At 36.1% G+C, this 16,926-nt stretch overlaps 1 protein-coding gene across 1 annotated transcript in view; it reads left to right on the top strand.

Annotated features, from left to right (window-relative positions):
• Positions 1–9,093: 9,093 nt before the first annotated feature.
• Positions 9,094–16,926, top strand: part of RB195_000248 (uncharacterized protein) — a gene marked incomplete at both ends in the record, with an annotated part of 35,351 nt that continues 27,518 nt past the window's right edge. Inside the window, one exon of the mRNA XM_064196485.1 lies at positions 9,094–9,146. Coding sequence (XP_064052366.1) covers positions 9,094–9,146 — 53 coding nt within the window. The remainder of the gene's footprint in view (positions 9,147–16,926) is intronic.

Below are 16,926 nucleotides of genomic sequence, written 5' to 3'. Positions count from 1 at the left end.
TGTAGCTACTTCTTAATGACAATGTACGACTACACCAGGAGCCTTGGATATTTAATCTTATGTGATTCATAAATCTTGTGCAGACGGGGAAATTCACTTCCCTGTCTGGAAAAAATCTCCAGGATTTTGACGAGGAGGATGTGAAGAGCGGTTTTCTGTAGCTCAACGGCGCACGGTCGTAAATTTTTGAATTTTTGTCATTTGGAACCATTCAACCAATTTTCAATTGACAACAACCTTCGTTAGAAAATTTTTGATCTCTCAGAATTTATGGCTCTCTATTCTCTACGGCTTTTCCCACAGTGTAGGGAAAGTGTTTTTCAAAAAAAAAAAAAAACCAGAATTGAAAGGTGAACTGCCACAATTCAAATTATTTGTGATTCCACATCAATTAGTAAGATCAAAATCAAATTAATTAATCGATCAAAACCAGTACTTTAAAAGAGTTGAATCCAACGTTTCTGAAAAAAAACAAGATTCACTTTTATCCTCGCCACTGGAAAATTGCGAAATTCCACGGACGAGTTTTTTTTTCTGTTCTCACCGATGTTTGCGATCTTTTTTTTTCATCGTGTATTCACCCGAGCAAAAAGAAAACAAGCGTAGAGAAGCAAGGATTTCTCGAAAAAACAAGGTAATTTCCTGGAACATCATTGATCAACAATGGATATTCACATCTTTTGTTTCAAAAATGAAACCGATACTCTAACCGAACCTCTTACAATTCTCAGAACTGTACCATCCTTCACCAAATCCTTATCGTTTGGATTTTTCTTCTTTTCACATAATTTCTCTGTCGTGTTTACAAATTTGAAATTTTGCGCCAAAAAAAAGAAACTTCGGCAAAAACGAAAACATTGATCTCAATTATCTGACTGTAAATGACGGCAAAAACGAAAACATTGATCTCAATTATCTGACTGTAAATGAACTGGTTTTTTTTCTTTACTTTCTTTTTTTATTTTTAGTGCCACATTTTGGGGCATTTGAAATTTTATAGCTGGTGTTAGTACTACTGTACTTTTCCTTTTTTTTCAGATACAAAAAAGGCAGCAATTATCGGATTATCGATCCGATTAGGCGATCCTAACGTTTAATAGTGCACGTTGTGTACTGTGAAAAGCCGACGGGTAACATACGCGGGCATTCCGTCGTTTTTACAAAATTTTACAAAATTTCTGTGCAGTATTGTATAGCAACCCATCCGCTCCACATAAAATTGTATACTTCAAATCTACTTTTTATTATTATTCATTCATTTACTATTTTTTAAAATTTTATTCATTTATTTTTTTCTGTGATTAACTTCGATTTAACTTAAATAAAATAATAATAAATAATAAATAAAATAATAGTAATAAGATAAAATAAAAATAATAATAAATAAATAACTTAAATAAAATAATAACTTAGTTAGCTCAAAAATTATTAGACTCGCGGTGATGATTCTCGCAATACAGAAATTTTTTTTCATAAAAATCCGTGAATTGGCCGTTATTGACTTTCTTCGATCCATTCGTTTTTTGGACTTAAAGCAAAAGATTATCCACAAAAATCCATTTTCTCGCCTTCATTATGAATGTGGCAAGGATTTTTCCTGGAAAGGAATTGACTTTTTTTTGACTTGCTGGTTTCTCCTACTTGCTCTCGTAGCTTAATGTGATTTTCTCTCGCCCACGTAACTTTTCTCATTTCCGTGATAACGAAATTTGTACGTTGTCGTTCTGCTCAATTCAACCGATTTCCCGATTTATTTTTTCCAGAAAATACTTCCAGGGAATCTAATAGACTTTTGTTTTCTCTCCTCTCTGCAGAATTTAGAAAATTTGTTAACTGAATTCCGATGTCATTTATTTTCATTTGAAGGGAAAAACGAAATCCAGATGAAATTTAGTGCACAATCACCGCTCTAGCTGGCGATCATGGACAATTAGTTCTAGGAGTATAAATAAAACAAATTATAAATTATTTACAAATAAAAAAAAAGTTCTAGGAAAAGAGAGAAGTGAATTTTCACTCGCTTCAGCTAACGCTGAATTGCGCCAGTAACGTAATCAGGATCGAGTGTACCTTAGGATTTCCCTAACAGGCGGTCGTTAAAGTGGGGGTTTGGGGAGGGGCGGGGCATAGGAAGTGGAAATAATAATAATAATAAATAGAGTGAAAATAGTAATAATAATAGTAATAGTAATGGAAGTGGAAATAATAATAATAATAATGAATAGGAAAAGTAAAACAAGATCCAGGTGGCAAAAATTCTTCCCGGTAATCCGAATTTTTTTTCTCGTTTCCAAATTTTCTTTTCTTTTCTCTTTTCCCTCTTGTACGAATAGGGTAGAAGAAAAACTAAGAAAAAAACGCGCTGTAATGTTTTAATAGAAGGAAAAAACTTTTTTTTTCGAAATTTTGCCTCCCCAGGTGTCCAGTTCCTCTCTAAAGCCAGATAAGAGGGATCCTAAAAGGAAGGAAAAATTTCTCCTAGGAGGAAAAATTTCCTCCTTTACAGTATTCTTAACCAGGTTCGTAACCAAAACACTCCAAACAACACCAAAACAAGGAGTTTTGCAGAAATGCAGAAAATCTTTCCCTATAAATTCAGAGCTGTAGCAAATGTTGCGTGAAATTCAACGAGAACGACGTTATTCAGCAAATCGTGCAGCTTAAATTGCATTAATTGTACCCTATTTCCAGCTGTAGATGTCTTTTTTTTTGCTGATGACGTCAAAAAAGATTTTTTTTTTCAATGATAGTAAGGGAATTTAGCAGAGTTAGCAGAAGACCATCGATGCCAATGTGGCACGCTTCAAATGATTTACAGTAATCGTTTTAAAATTGTAAAATAAATAAAAAATATTGTCAATTTGTCCCGGAAACTTTCGACTCAACCTAATATGATTGTTGGGTGATAAGAACGACCATTTAACTTTTTTTTTCAAACGATGAATACAACATTTCGATTGAGACTTCAAAAACTTTAAAACTTTAAAACTTCAAAATTTCACTTTAAAAATGATCCTTAATCATTTTAGTAAAAGTAGCACCACACCGCGAAGCGTCACTGAATAACGTAATAGGCTTAATTTCTCACTAGGCCTTTCCAGCAAATTTATGATTTATTATATTATTTATTTGTTTAATTTATTTATTTAATTTATGTATTAGTTATATTAATGAATAGATTATCTTTAATTCTATAGATTTAAGGCTGGTGTGGCGCAGTCGGTTAGAGGTGTCCATTGTCTAGCCGCACGGTCTATGGTTCGAAACCGTCCAGTGCCAACCAAACGTTTCATCCCGCCGTGGTCGATAAAGTCTGGGAGGATAAAAACACTGATTTGACACATCGGCTGGCCCCGCAAGTCCTTGTATGGGTCAATACGAGTTCCAGAACCTCAACGATAAGGAATTACTGTAGAACGCCTTGGCGGATCCCATGTGGATTAAAACACCAGTGACTTTATCCTTTTTATACATTCGATTAGAACGTCACAATGGAAAAGTGGCGAAGGAATTCTGAATCCTAGAATTTTTTACATCTTTCATAGCTTATTGCATTGTGAAAGCTGTGAAGGAAATAAAATTTGTATCCTACAATCCCTTTGTATTCAAAGTACAAAGTAACTTCTTGTTAATTCCATTTCTCTTATATAAAATTATTTCCGCAAAAATTTCCAATGTTTAGATTTGATAGTTGTGATAGCAAAGTAGTTTCTCTTCTTTTTTTCTTTTTTTTCCCTCTCTTTTTTGAAATGATTAAATTCTTTTATGAGTTACACTTGGACACTAAACGATTTATTTCTTTCATTTCATTATCTTCGCGACATTTATCACATTATCTATAATGCATCGTATTTATCCGAAGATTTTGTGGTTTCTCCTCACATTGGGACGTGACTGTAAATCCCCGTTGATACGATTTTGCACGGCTTAAACCGACGAAGCGCTCCCGAATCATCCAGAATAGTTCAGATCAGCAAAAAAATCCCAAGTGCTCCTCATCATCACAAGATTTGTTTGTTCAAGAAACACGTCAATTCGTTATCGCAAGTGTAAAGAATAACTTTTTGACGATTTTCTGGCTTATTTACTTTGGTTTTAATGAAGCCAGCCACAGCTGTACAAATTTCGAGTTTTCCTCAATCATTTATTAAAATATTACACGATTTTAAAGTATTGAACGCGATCCCTTGTGACCCATCTCTTGCTCCCACCGCTCTCTTACGACCTCCTCCTTGTTGGCGAAATCCCAGCGTACTTTTAATCCTGGTTATGAGCTGAGTTAGATTAGAAACGTTAGAACTTCACTCGAAGTCGCATACATCTTGGCGAGCAGCCGGAAATCTTAATCTTTGCTTTTATTACTACTAGTATTATTACTATTATTATTATTGCTATGGGTATTACTGTGGGCGGATGTGGTGTAGCGGTTAGAGGTTCCGCTTCGTGCACGATCGATCGGAGGTTCGAATCCGCCCTAGTGCTCACCAAGCCTTTCATCCCTCCGGGGTCGATAAATTGGTACCGGACTTGTCTCGAAGGTTAAATACACTGACTTGACACATCGGCTACCCACCGCAAATCATTGTATAGGCCGGTTACACGTTCGTAAACCTCAAACGATTCTGAATTGAAGTGAACGTGGGGGCGCGGGTCCCAAGTGGATTGATTAACGCCAGAAACTTTATCCTCTATTATTACTGTTATATTCACTATTATTATTATTATTATTATTATTATTATTATTATTATTATTATTATTATTATTATTATTATTATTATTATTATTATTATTTAAAAATTTTTCTCGTTCTGTGACTACGGTATCTGGTGATCTAAAAAAATCCACCTTCATTTCCTGATGAAGAATCGAAGAAACCTTTAGCTGCAAATTTTAATCTCTGTAGTTGTTCTGATTCTTTTCAAAGTTAGTTGGGAAAATCTGAGAATAAGATAGCAAAATTTGCAATTTTTCTCAAGTTTTTCCCAAGTACATATTAAGTATTTTTCTAAAAAAAATCAGAAAAATAGAAAAGGTAAGTTTCGTACAGATATGGACTACAGTCTGTCTGTAGAAACCTGCAAAACTGTACTGCATGGAATTTTCCGAGTGCGTCGCTGTTTAGCAATTCGTGCAATCCACTTTGCGCTAAAATTTTCCCCCTTTTCAGTTGTTAATGTCTCTTTTTCGCTTAGTAATAATGACGAGATTTTTTTTATTTTTAAGTATAAAAATAAAAAATAAGATAATAAAAAATTAGTATAAGAAAAATCGTCATTGTTAGTGGTGATGTATGCTAATTTAATTCATTTAAACTGAATGCTAAAACCACATATCCGTCATGGATGGATGCGTGACCGTTTTAGCAAAAATAGCATTCAGTTAAACTGCATCAAATAAACAATTCATACTTCTTTTTTATCTCTACTTAGTATTCTGCGCCTGTTTACCGTGCATCAAGTTTTAGAATGCGAGTCCTCATTTAAAATTAGTTTCGCTATCCTTTTCCCCTCCCCTGTTCTCATCGCTGTCCTCTTTATCTTCCTCTTTTACTTTTTACAATCCTGATTCTACAATTGTTTCCATCTCTCTCTTACAATCCTCTTTTGGAAAAATCCCAATATATGTACGCTTCATCTCGTCACTTTTAGTTCGAATGTTCTCTTGTCTTGAAACCTCGGCATATTCTGTCTATGTTTTGTGATAGTGTGCCTGCGAGGTTTTTAGATGGAACCCTTTATTTGGCTGACGTTTCGGCTTTTTCGCCGTAAGACTACTTTTAAAGGCATCACCCCACGAATCTGAGGTGTTGCAGATCTCAGGTGGAGTATTCGTACACGGGATGGGAGACTATGGAGAGGGGGTGATTCCGTCCATTTCTTCCTAATTGCCGTAAAAAAACGGTCCGAAAGATGCGCCGCCGCACAAGCCTGGCGCGCTCCAGTCGAACTCACTGTAGAAAATAGTGCGCCAAAACGCCTGAAGCTTCCGCGCCGTTTTTTACGGCAATTAGGAAGAAATGGACAGAATCATCCCCCTCTCCATAGTCTCCCATCCCGTATACGAATACACCACCTGAAATCCGTACAACCTCAGACAACTTCGTGGAGTGATGCCTTTAATGTAGATGGCTTTCTGTTTTCACCACCTTGAACGATTATCGAAACACTGACCCAGGCTAGTGTGGCACTTGACGGGATAAACGTAGCATTGTTCCAGTCATCCTCTATTTAGGCCTCTGAAGACGGCGAAAAAGCCGAAACGTCAGGCAAATAAAAGGTCCCATCTAAAAACCTCGCAGGCACACTATCACAAAACTTGTCACTTTTATTCTAACGGTGAATGAGTACTGCTACGTTAAAGTCTGGAATAAAATAGTAGTCTAAATTTCTTACATGATGACTATTTGAAAAGAGCCAACAGTTCGATGTAGCTCTCATCGAGATGTCTGCGTAAGTATGCTCTTCATCAAAATTGTTTTCATAGAAGCAGAAAAAGAATCATTTGCCTCGGCGTCGTCCGTCCTTAATTGTATTTCTGGACACATTTGCAACCAAACTAGTAGCGGAACTGAAAAATAGACAGTAAGACAGTGTTTTCCAAAGAATGACGTATAAGAAACAAAACTAAATAAAAGCGTAAACAAAGTATTTTATTACTTTGACCAGAACTATGATTAAAATGACTATTAGAATATAAATTTTGTAAGTTATTTCGGTCATGGTAAAATGCCTGGAAAGTTGAACAAAGATGCGAGCAAAGCAAAGATGCAGCAGAGAGCAAAGATACAAACAGGGAAGATACGCTAAGGCAACCTCTGCATTTAACTCCTTAACGAAATGCCTGTGGTCGACCCTCATCACCAACGAAGTCAAGCTGCGAGTCTACCTACAAACAATTCGCCCCATCATGATGTACGGAACGGAGACTTGGACAGCACTATCAACGGTGATGGAGAGACTGCACGGAACGAAAGCTGCTTAGACGGCTACTTGGCTACTTTTGGCCTAGGGTATGTCACAATGAAGATCTTTACGCAGAAATTGATCTGCTTTACCGACGAATGACACGTGGAAGACATCAACATCTTGCACCACCATCGAAAGTGGCTAAAGAAAATCGTCTTCACTTCTTTGGTCATATATTAAGGAGACCGTCAGAACGTCTTTTTCAACAAGCTCTAAGGAGTTTGTCGGGTTCGAGCTGGAAGAAGCCAACTGGCCGAAAACGGAAGCTTGGACTGAGGTGGTGAAAGAGGACTTGGGGACACTCGGCATGTATAGGCAGTTCAGGCGAGACGTAAGGTTTCGCAAAATATGGAGTAGCGACGAATGGATTGATTCTGTGTAAGCTCACAGCAGAAGATCAAGAAGGTTGGGCAGAACTGTGTTCAAGGACGGCACACATCGACGAAGATGCAGATAATCGTGTCAGGTGATGACATCAGCCATCAGCCATTAAGTGAAGTAAGCCACCCCTGTACGAATACGTAATGCTACACGACAACATAACTATACGCAATACATATTAAAACGATCAAGAATAAACCTTCCAGCATACCAATCCGCTTGGGATGCGCGCACATGTTCACTTCGATTCAGGATCGTTTGGAGTTTACGAACGTGTAACTGGCCTATACAATGATTTGCGGGGACGAACCGATGTATCGAGTCAATATTTTTTTCCTCCCAGACAAGTCTGGCGCCAATTTGTTGAATTGGGAGGAATCAAAGGCTTAGTTGGCACTAGAGCGATTTCGAACCTCCGATCGACTGTGTACTCACAGTCGGACCCTTTACCGTCTACGCTACCCCGCATTAAATACATAATAATGTAAAAATAATTTACAGCCTTAGGCGTGCTCCGTTACCGATTAAAACAGAGTCGTTAGCTTAATATGACATTCAAATAAATAAATAGTTTTCCTATAAATAAAAAGTAATAGTAAGTAATATATAATAAAAAGTAATTTAATAATAAATAAGGGTACATTAATTTACTTCTCTCTGCTTTCCACAACATATTGCATCCTGCAGGTTCGACAACTCTTCTTAATCTTTTCTGTACCCCGAATACATATTTTCTCACATGTTTCTGGATTTGAGTCCTCAATTTTCCCACTAAATTGTCGGCTAGTCTTTTTTTTTTCAAGTTGTTCAATCTCTAGAGTCCACATCGTTTGCAAACATTGTCGTAGATTTACTTTGTTGAATGAAAAAGAAATTGGAGCAATTTTAAAGCGTCCCGCTTCAGATCGATAGCGTTGGGTATTTTGTGCTTCTCAACTTATTTGCATGAACAATTCATTGGGTATATTGTGCTTGTGAAATTATTTGATTAAAATAAACACTCGTCTGTCATTTTTTGTAGTTTTCTACGGAAGTATAATTTTCATTCAAGCTAATCCAATTCAATTTGATTCACGTACATGATTCATTGTCTTTTGCTTGTGTGCACCACCCACATACATCTGGGGCTCTATTGGTGTGGATATGTCTTCCGTACCTGTGATAACCTCAAGGAGGGCCGGAAACTCTCAACAGGCATGGGTCACCTTCTTTTAACACAAACTACAACAACTCAGAATCATTAGCGGGAAATCATACTTTATAATAAAGACTTTTGGTACAAATTCAACGAATTAAGTAATATAAAATCACAAAAAAATCCATTTTCCTGACATTTTTCCATAAACATGATGTTTCACAAAATTGACACTTTTTACAGTCAATAATGCTCATAATGCTGCTTAAAAGCACTCACGCCACGAATCTATTCATTTTCATTGAAGTATACCTCGTAGATTGTGAATACAGGAGGAAGGGAAGGTTCCGCTCATCTCTCCTCTAAAGCTCTGTTTCTTACGACGTTCTCTATATCGACAGGCAATTTATCTCATTCGACGAATCGCAGGTGGGGGCGGGGCGCAACGGTGGCGCGTTGCATTGGAGGACGACGCAGGGAACCGCATTTCGAAGCTGTCTGTTCACAACGATGCAAGGAGAGATGAGCGGAACCACCTCTGTATTCGTAATCGACGACCCGATATAGGTATACTCCAACGGAAATCCATACCACCTCAGATTCGTGGGGTGATGCCTTTAACTCTATGTTTTCCCTCGGATACCTTCACCACGTTAGATTCGAGGTATGCTGCGTTTAATTTGGTTGAATTATCGTATTTATGCACAGTATCAGGATAGATCAACAGATAAGAAACAACTAAATCCAGTGTGAAGCGCAGTGGTAAAAGTTTTCGTTGCGATTTTTACGGCCGATAGTTCAAAACTGCTCTAAGCCAGCCGAACCCTTCGTCCCTCTAAGCCCGATATCTTGGTGTCAGACCTCATTGCTGAAGTGAAAAGCACTGATTTGACACATCGGCTATTTTTTCGTAAGTCATGGACATTGTATATGCGTCCAGAAAACTCCAAAATTTCTTTTACATTTTCTTATTATTTCATCATTATTATTTATTATTATTTCATTATTCAGCTTGTTTCTTATTTTTACTTTTTATTTTTCTGGAATTATCAGTTTTACTTCATTCTTGTTTGCCTGTTTTATTTAAATTTTATTTTGTTTCATTTTATTTTATGCGAGTTATTTTATTTTTTTTTTTTGGAGAGAACGAAGTTTAAGAATAGGTTATTTTCATTTTGCTTTTCTTTCAGAAATTTTGATGACGTGAAAGATAAATGAAAGGAAATAATTTCATTTTACAACTTGAATGGAAAGACCGAAAAAAGAAGAAAAAGAAAGAAATCTTTCCTCTTTCTCTTCTGCAAACTCTTCTACAAAACTTGACGAAAATTTAATGTCTTGAAAGCTGATTCCAATGCGGCGCATCGAAGAGGAAAAGTAAAGTCGCAATTAGAGCTCTTAAAAATATGCACTTACCAAATACCGTACTGGTTAGCCATTTTTAGTAAAAATGAAGAGAAATGTTGGAAAATTAGGTGGGTGTGTGGATGGGTGGGTTCAGCTGGGAGACAAGCATTTGACGTTCGTATTGAGAGAAGAGGAGCAGCCGGGGGAAAAAAAAGCGAGAAGCTCCCGTATTGGCTCATTTATTTTCCTTTTCCGCCTGCTCATTTCGTACTTTCAATACCTCTAATGTTCCTTTTTCCTTTCAATGTGCTCTCGACAGAATTACAATGAAATTTTCTAATTACGGATGCCTAGATACTGCAACATTTAATGTAAATGGAAAATTTAAGGGAAAATTTTCAAAGAGAACTCTTCCGTTGAAACAATGCCGTTCCCATTTTATCGATAACCTTATTTTGCTATCTTTGACTCTACTGGAAAAATATCTGGAGGGATTTACTATTTTTCATACCTAAAAACCAAGATTTTTGTCTTTGTTCTCTATTTCTTTTTCTTTTTCGTTCTTTTTCTTTATTTCTTGTTTCTTTTCTTTATTTTGGCTAATCGTTGCCTTCTTCAGAACCTGGAAAATCAGGAAAATCCATACACGTGCAATCCTTCCCTTAATCTCTCAATTTTATTCTATTTTATAATTATATATAAAGTATTTTATTATTTCACACTATTCTATCTCTTCTATTTTTTTTACTATCTATTCTTCCATATTTCATATTCATATTCTTTATAATAATATATTAATATATTTGATAGTATAAAAATTATAAATAAATACAAATAAATAAAATATACAAATAATATAATAATACAAATAATATGATAATTTATACTTATATTCATGTTTAAAAAAAGGTCGGCCAGTTCTATTTTTTTCCGCTTTTTTTTTTGTTCCTATTCCTTATTTTTTATGGATCCTCCTCCAGTGGTGGATGTTCACAATCCAGAATCAAAATGACAGCTCTAAGCCAACAAATTTCTTCGCATGTCTATCGACGCCACATTTTTTCCCCTGTCGGCCAGTTCTATTTTTTTTCCGCTTTTTTTTTGTTCCTATTCCTCATTTTATATCGATCCTCCTCAAGTGGTGGATGTTCACAATCCAGAATCAAAATGACAGCTCTAAGCCAACAAATTTCTTTGCATGCATGTTTTTTTTCGACGCCACATCTGCATCGCACGTCGAGTGAATGTTTGTGGAAAATATTTGTGCGATTCGATCACTTTAAAAATATCCACCTCGGCAAGTGATTCTCATCTGAAAATAACAGGAAACATTTTAATGGTAATCGTGTCGGGGAGAAGCGACGTTTGACGTCGTCGTACATATATTATATATACGTGTCGAATAAGCACTATTTAACCTCATTCATTTTCCCTGGATTGATACATATGTACCTCTCTCCGTCTCTCATTCTATTCCCGCCCCGGCTAGTTTTCCCTTCCGTTCCTTGTCGTATAACCATAAATCCAGTGCCATTTTTCCCCCGAAAAAAAGAGCTCTTTTCCGTGGATAAAAGCTTGCATTATGCCGATATCCTATAGCCTATTCCTCCTCATTCGCCTATTTCGAAGCTCCTGATTTCTTGTTTTTTCCCAATGTTTTTAAAAAGAATTTTTTTTCTTCTCGATATCATCGCATTTCTCTGAAAGGACCTACAAAGATGTTTTAGCGGCTTTAGGATTTTCAATTTAGCTCTTTTTTTAAAATTTTTCTTCCTAAAAATTATTTTCTTTTTTCAGTGTTTTTAAAAATAATTTTTTCTCCTCGATACCATAGCATGGCTTCTCTAGAAGGACCTAGAAAGATCCTAGGGAGGTTAATTTTCAAATTAACCGAGTTATTTTTTTCTTAAAATAATCTTCAACTATTAATAAATCATCAATGATCAGAATAACTGTTTCCGTCACATTTTTCAAAAGAGGAACTACGCCGTTTTCTTCCGGAATGTTCCGATTTGTAAGATATCTCATTACCTCGCCAGCATTAACGGGTGTTCATTGCTTTTGAGGTTTTTGAGTTAATTGAGGGAAGAGAACTAGCTGATACGTACGTACGGATGGTTGTTATTCTGCTCTGGTTTTTTGCTGAGCTTCTCAGGTCCGACGTGACTGGGCTCAGGATGTTCGACGGTCCCTTTCCACTATACTTTTTCCGTGAATTTCAAGCTTAAAAAAGCGAGAAAATTTTCTTAAAAAAAAGGAGAAAGAAAGCGAAAAAATTCCTTAAAAAAGAAAAAGAAGCTGGAAAATCCCGTAAAAAAGAAAAAAAGCAAGAAAAAACATAGATAATGAACAAGGTAGATGCGTTGAATACGAAAATAGATATAAGATAGGATAGGAGAAGTGTAATTAGTACAGATAGTAAAATTAAATTCAATTATGCATAGAAAAAACAAAAAAAAACCAACCAAAATGATTTTGGCTCTTTTCTGCTTCTCTCCGTTGCTCCGCGAAGTTGAAAATGGGCATAAAAACGTCGTCACCGGATCGGATCGACAGAAGTATCCAACGATATCCACGAAAAACCTCCTTTTTTTTCAAGAAACGAGCGCCGAAGTTCCATGGAAAGAGGCCTGGATTTAGAGATCGATGCCCCGACAATTACATCACATATTGCAAAGCATTTCTATGAGTTTGATGCATAACTAATGTTGTTTTTATTTTTTTTTATTTTTTTTTTATTTTTTGCATTTTAAAAATGAGAAAGGGTTCGGCACTATGCAACATGCTATTTGAAAGAGCGCTATTCCTTTGCAAGTTTCCTAGGTTCTTCAATTCTTTGTGTTTGTGTCAAATTTGTTTTTTTTTTGTGAATTTTGAGATCAATATTTATAACACATATGTCTACAATGTACACACTGTTGATGGTGTAGGACAAAAAATTTGATCTACGTCTTCTCTAAGTGGGAAATAGGAAAGGTGTTCTCGATTTTACCCTTTAATCTATGAATAAATATAATATAATATTTAATTGATTAATTTTAATTAATTTCACTAATTAATATAAATGGGAAAACAAGAGCGTTTTTGTTCTTAGCGTACAACTTACCTAACTTATCTTTTCGAAAAGTATTTCTTTAAAAATTATACTATTATTTTTTTCTATTTCTATATTTCTATTATTTTATTATATTGTTTTCTATTATTTATTAAAAAGAATTAGTTTTGTGACAACGTCTCTCAACCCTTGAAAAAGACGACCATGGTTATCATTTCACTTAACATTTCCTTATTATAAGGATATTTAAATTTTCAAACGGGAAACAATTAGGAAATCGCAGTTCGTGGCTTTTCATGCGCTGACTGTCACATTTCAATCAAAGTGTTCCTACGGAGAACGTCATTTTCCATTTATTACTGACAATTCATAATTAAATTGATGACGTTACTCCTAGTTTCTAAGTTAATTTCAATATTATATTTTTATATTATATTAATATTTTAGTACTATGTTTTTCCACAGACTTTTTGTTGTACTACGGAAATATTTGAATAATAGATCCTATTATGATTCTTTTCCAAAATTATTCTAAACTATGTATTCTAAAATGAACGAAAGCATTTTACAATAGTTTTTTTTCTCCTGAAATGTGAATTCCTCCACAAAAAACTGTGATCGTTCAGATCGATTTTTTCCTTCACCATAGCACGATTTCTGTTCGGATTAGGTTAAATATTGGATAATATTTAGTCCGAGATAATTTCTCGGCAGTTAGAAAATAAATAGAGATAATTCGAGTGCTTTTCTTAATTGAATTATTTATTTATTCATTTATATGACGTTCAATGACGCCCCAAAATGATGTGAGGAGGACAATTACAAAATAAATATACGAATAAAAAATAATATAGAAAAAGACACTGCGATATGTCATGCAATTACCGGTATCGATCTAAATAAAATAAATACAATGAATAATAGCTCACAACATCGAATATTAAATAAATTTATAGCTAGAAGACAGAAAAACGAATAAAACAAGCAGGGAGTCAATTTCGTGTACGATTCTGGTCTAGGTAATTTCGTACTCGAACCGATCCAGACTTAAGAAGGAAACCGGAAGGCATCACCCCACACGAATCTGAGGTGGCACGGATTTCAGGTGGAATATTCGTGTACAGGATCGTAGATTGAGGAGAGGGGGGTGATTCCGTCCATTTCTTCCTAATTCCCGTAAAAACGGCCCGGAAGATGCGGCGCGCGCACACGGCTGGCGCGCTCCAATCGAACTCGTTGTAGAAAGTAGCGCGCTGGAACGCTCGAAGCCGTATCGTCTGGGCCATTTTTTAAGTATCTAAGAGCTGTGGAGTTACTAAAGTATAAAAAGGCTCCGGATGCTAATGAAATCCATTTACACCAGCCAGGAGAAGCTGCTCTGATGGTAGGTTGAACACGGGCAGGTCGGGCAAATGGGTATACGGGCTGACCCGGCACAACCGGCGTTTAAGGATGGAAGCTTTATTTTATTTTACTATATATTTATTTATTATATTTTATTTATTATAGAATATTAAAATTTGTTTATATATTATATTATTTTATTTATTATGGTTATTTATGTATAACTGATATTTTATGCCTGCTAAGAGAAAAAATAGTAAAGAAATTCCAAGCAGAATTTTCAAACATGCACGTTTAGGATGGGGGATGAAGCGCAGTCGGTAAGAGGTTCAGCTGCGGGTACATGATCGATCAATGGTTCGACACCGTCCCGGCGCCAACCAAGCCTTTCATTCTCCCGAGGTCGAAACTAGTAAAAAAAATTTGGTGTGTAACTAGTAAAAAAAAATGTAGTGTAATTAATAAAAAAAAAATTGTGCTTGACTTGGCACATTGGTCCGGCCCCAGCAAGCTAGAAACGCGTTTATAAATCTCAAGTGATTCTGGATCGAATCGAACGCGTGGGTGCATGCTAAGTGGATTAATAACCCGGGGGACTTTATCCTTTATTTACTCTAATACTTTAGGGTAATACGATGCTTCTGCGTAGTGTTTCCTATTCGGTCTCTTTTCCTATAGCATTACGACCCTGATCTAGTAGATCCTGAAATCTTTCTCGAGGTCCTCGACGGGGCTACACTTGTGGATTCCTGGGGGAAGCGAAGGAATGGGAGGTGAGAGGGGGCCCGCGCTCATAGAAAAAATTCCCCCGAAAATTCAAAACAAACCTAATTCCTTATTTTATTTACCAATTTTGTCTTATCAATCCACCAAAAATCAGGAAGAAACAGAATCACATTTTCAAAGAATCTCTCCTCCATGTTCTTTTTTTCCCCATGTTCTTCATATTTAACCGCTTACAACGGATTTTGCTGTTCATGGGAAAAATTTCCCGAAAATTCAAAACAAACCTAATATCTTATTTTATTTAAATACTTTACTTTATTAATCCACCAAAAATCAGGAAGAAATAAGAATCACATTTTTTAAGAATCTCTCCTTCATGTTTTTTTCCCTCATGTTCTTCATATTCAACCGCTTACAACGGATTTTGCTGTTCATGGAAAAAATTTCCCGAAAATTCAAAACAAACCTAATATCTTATTTTATTTAAATACTTTACCTTATTAATCCACCAAAAATCAGGAAGAAACAGAATCACATTTTTAAAGAATCTCTCCTCCATGTTTTTTTCCCTCATGTTCTTCATATTTAACTGCTTCAAGTGTTCGATTCAGCTCACAATATCTTCAGTGGAGGTGTTTTTTTTTATTCTATAGAAAGAAATAAAAAGTAAGAGCTTTTTATGGATACTTGCTTATAATAAGGATGAATGGTTGAGTGCAAATCCTTGATGAATCCTTTTGGGTATGCGGCTACGCATTCAACTTTAATTCAGAATCGTTAGAGACTTACGAACGTCTGTCTAGGCTATAAAATGACTCGCGTGGGCGTGTCGATGAGTCAACTCAGTGTATTTATCCTCCCAGACACACCTGGTACCAATTTATTCACGCGTCAAGTCAGTGTTTTTTCCTCCCAGAAAAATCCTGATGCAATTTATCCACCCCGAGGAGATGAGAGGCTTGGTTGGCACCGGCGCAGCGTCGAACCATTGGTCGATCGTGCAGTCATAGCCGAGGCTGTTATCGACTGCGCTACGCCCCCGCCCACATGGAGACCTTCATGTGCGTACTCAGAAATTTACAAATTCAGAAAAGTGAAGTGGTCTATGATGCACAGGCGGCGACGTGATGTTAATCAACGTGGATTCAATTCATTTCAAAAATTAGAAAAAAAAATGTTTTATATCTTTTCATGATTGGCATGAATGTTCCTCCTATTCATTGATAATTAATTTTCATTTATATATGTATTTATATACGGAACTAAAAAAAATTCAAAATATTATGTACATAATACCCGCATGGTGGGCGGTAGGTTATATTTCAATGCTCGGACGTGCTTTCATTGAAATTACCGTACCCATTTTTCATCCTCCTTTTTTTTCTCCATATATTCCTCCCATCTTTTTTTTTATTTTCCATATATCCGTTCTACTCAGACGTGGAATCGTCGTTCACTTCATTAAAATGACAAATGACCGTATCATTTTTCATCCACCTTTTTTTCTCCATATATTCCCCCTCCCCCGCCTCCCCGCCGCCTCCACCTTTTTTTACTCCTCGCATCTTCCTTCTACTCACTCCCAGAATCACTCATTCCACATTTTCCAACAATTTTCTTATCTCGTGAGCCCACTTTTTCTTGTTTCCAACCCTCCACCCCCTATTGTTCGCATAAACACCTAAATTCTTTTAAATCACTGTTGGCTTTGATTTTTCCAGGCTCTGATGAAGGCGAAAACGCCGAAAGGTTAACTGTTAATAAATATCAATGCCAATCTTGGGCAAATCTCAAGCAAATCAAGAAAAAGCTAAATTCTTTTACCTCTCCCGGTTTCTAGTACTCTTACAAATCCCAGAATATTTCGATGCGGCTGCCCGTCAGCTTTTCGATGGAGCCCTTGATGCAAAAAGGAGAAATTGACGTTCCATCGGCAGGGATCTTTGCTTATGAGGAGAATTTTACACTCTTT

The sequence above is a fragment of the Necator americanus genome, chromosome IV, assembly GCF_031761385.1.
Source record: "Necator americanus strain Aroian chromosome IV, whole genome shotgun sequence".
NCBI lineage: Eukaryota > Metazoa > Nematoda > Chromadorea > Rhabditida > Ancylostomatidae > Necator > Necator americanus.
Note: the sequence above shows the minus strand (reverse complement) of the source record. Positions and strands in the feature narration are given on the sequence as shown.